We start from the raw sequence: 1,813 nt of genomic DNA on the forward strand, positions 1-1,813 counted from the left end.
TGCTGCTGATGATGATGATGATGATGATGATGATGATGAAGATGATGATGATGATGACGATGATGATGATGATGACGATGATGATGAAGATGATGGCAAGGATTTCAGTTTCTTCAGCCTTTGTGGTAAAAGCTAAAAAATCGCAAATCTCAAGGCAATCTCCTCGGTGGTGGTAATGGGTTTTTTTAAAGCATACAACGTATACCCAGTGCATTCTGCCAGTCAGATTTAAGTCATGGAGAGACTAAAGCTACCATTTTGACACAATACGACTGATTCGACTTGAGATCCTGAGAAAACAAACGCTACTGATTTGAAGGTCACAGTCGAATGTAGTCAAATTCGGTTGAATTATGCTAAAATAGTAGCTTCTGCCCCTTCATCGAGGAAAATCTGGCTGGCCTCGACTCAATTCTATTGGATACAATTTGGCGTTGTGCACCCACTATAAGGCTACTCGTAACAAATTTAGTAAAACGTAATTTTTGTCTACATAAATTATGTCACCCATGTACCTGAACAGTTATCCGGCAGATGCCGCTAGCTGACTCGATGAGGCCGCCATCTCGATCTAAATCACCAGTATTTACTTGAACTTCACCAGTGTCCCTAACCACTTTGAATTTGCCTGGACAAGATTCTGAAATAACACCCAAGCACATCTTGAATTATAATACATGTATCCTGGACTGGGCACTGTCATGTCTTCCTCTCTTCACTCTCCCTGAAAACTTCGCGACGCCGAGGCACACCGTGGGCGCGGCGTCTGTCTAGCCTGCGGGTTAGGCCTCCGGGCCCATCGTTAGGTTGCGGGTTTGGGGAACGAGCTATAGCTCAGTTCGACTTTGCGTCCTTGGGAAAGGCATTTGATACGAATTTCCCATTTTGGCTCCGTCCTTTCGGAGATGTACGTTAAACTCGGAGTTCCTGCTTCTTAAAAATCCTAACAGTGTCGATAGGGTCGTAAAACATAATATGCCATTTTCACCATGGGCGTGCGCGCAGATGAAGGGCAAAGCACCACCCTCGCTGTGTGCAAGCAAACTTTTTCTCCTTGCCCTTTATTCGGTTCCAAATAGAATCAAATGGTGGGCTCGACAGTGAACAAAAATTAAATGAGAGTGCACAGTCTTGGATACTTTAATACATCAAGTCTATCCAAACACGGGCTAATGTGTCGCAGCGTGGTGGAATCAGGCGCTCGTCTTTTTTTGGACATGTAGAGTTATTGGTATCCTCACAAAGCTTGGTCTTTCGTCTACCTTTTGAAAAAAAACCCACCTATCTGTCTTGAAGAGAATTCAAGATAATATTTGCCAATGATGGAGGCGGGGATCGCCTGGTTTCAGAAGTAAAATTGACCAGAAAAATAGCCCCCAAAGTTTGGTAACATCCACAGCTTGACAGTTCAGTTTAGAAACTGAAGATTATTTTTTGTGTGCCTTTAATCAACATGTTTTAAACAAAAAGTAAAAATGCACTCAGAAATATGTTTTGAAGTATGTTTGCCACTCTCTTGTGGCCCACTATTTCCGGGGTGCCTTGATAGTCGAAGCAGACTTTGTGCTAATGAAGCAAGAGAGGTGAGCAGAGTAAGTTTGATTCCCTGTAAGGACTTCTATGTTGACATCCACCCCTTGGTGCTCATATGACCTTTTGCAGTTGCGAGCGCCGTAAAACCTCTTCTAAAACTAAAACTAAAACATCATCATCATCATCATCTCTCCCTCTCTCTCTCTTCCCCCCCCCCTCTCTCTCTCTCTCTCTCTCTCTCTCTCTCTCTCTCTCTCTCTCTCTCTCTCTCTCTCTCTCA

General features: G+C 43.6%; 1 protein-coding gene across 1 annotated transcript in view; it reads right to left on the reverse strand.

Annotated features, from left to right (window-relative positions):
* Positions 1-1,813, reverse strand: part of LOC101861432 (cadherin-23) — a gene marked incomplete in the record, with an annotated part of 170,597 nt that overhangs the window by 157,298 nt on the left and 11,486 nt on the right. Inside the window, 1 exon segment of the mRNA XM_013080930.1 lies at positions 516-640. Within this exon segment, the coding sequence (XP_012936384.1) occupies positions 516-640 (125 nt within the window).

This window comes from Aplysia californica, unplaced genomic scaffold (assembly GCF_000002075.1).
Source record: "Aplysia californica isolate F4 #8 unplaced genomic scaffold, AplCal3.0 scaffold00106, whole genome shotgun sequence".
NCBI classification, from domain to species: Eukaryota; Metazoa; Mollusca; class Gastropoda; order Aplysiida; family Aplysiidae; genus Aplysia; species Aplysia californica.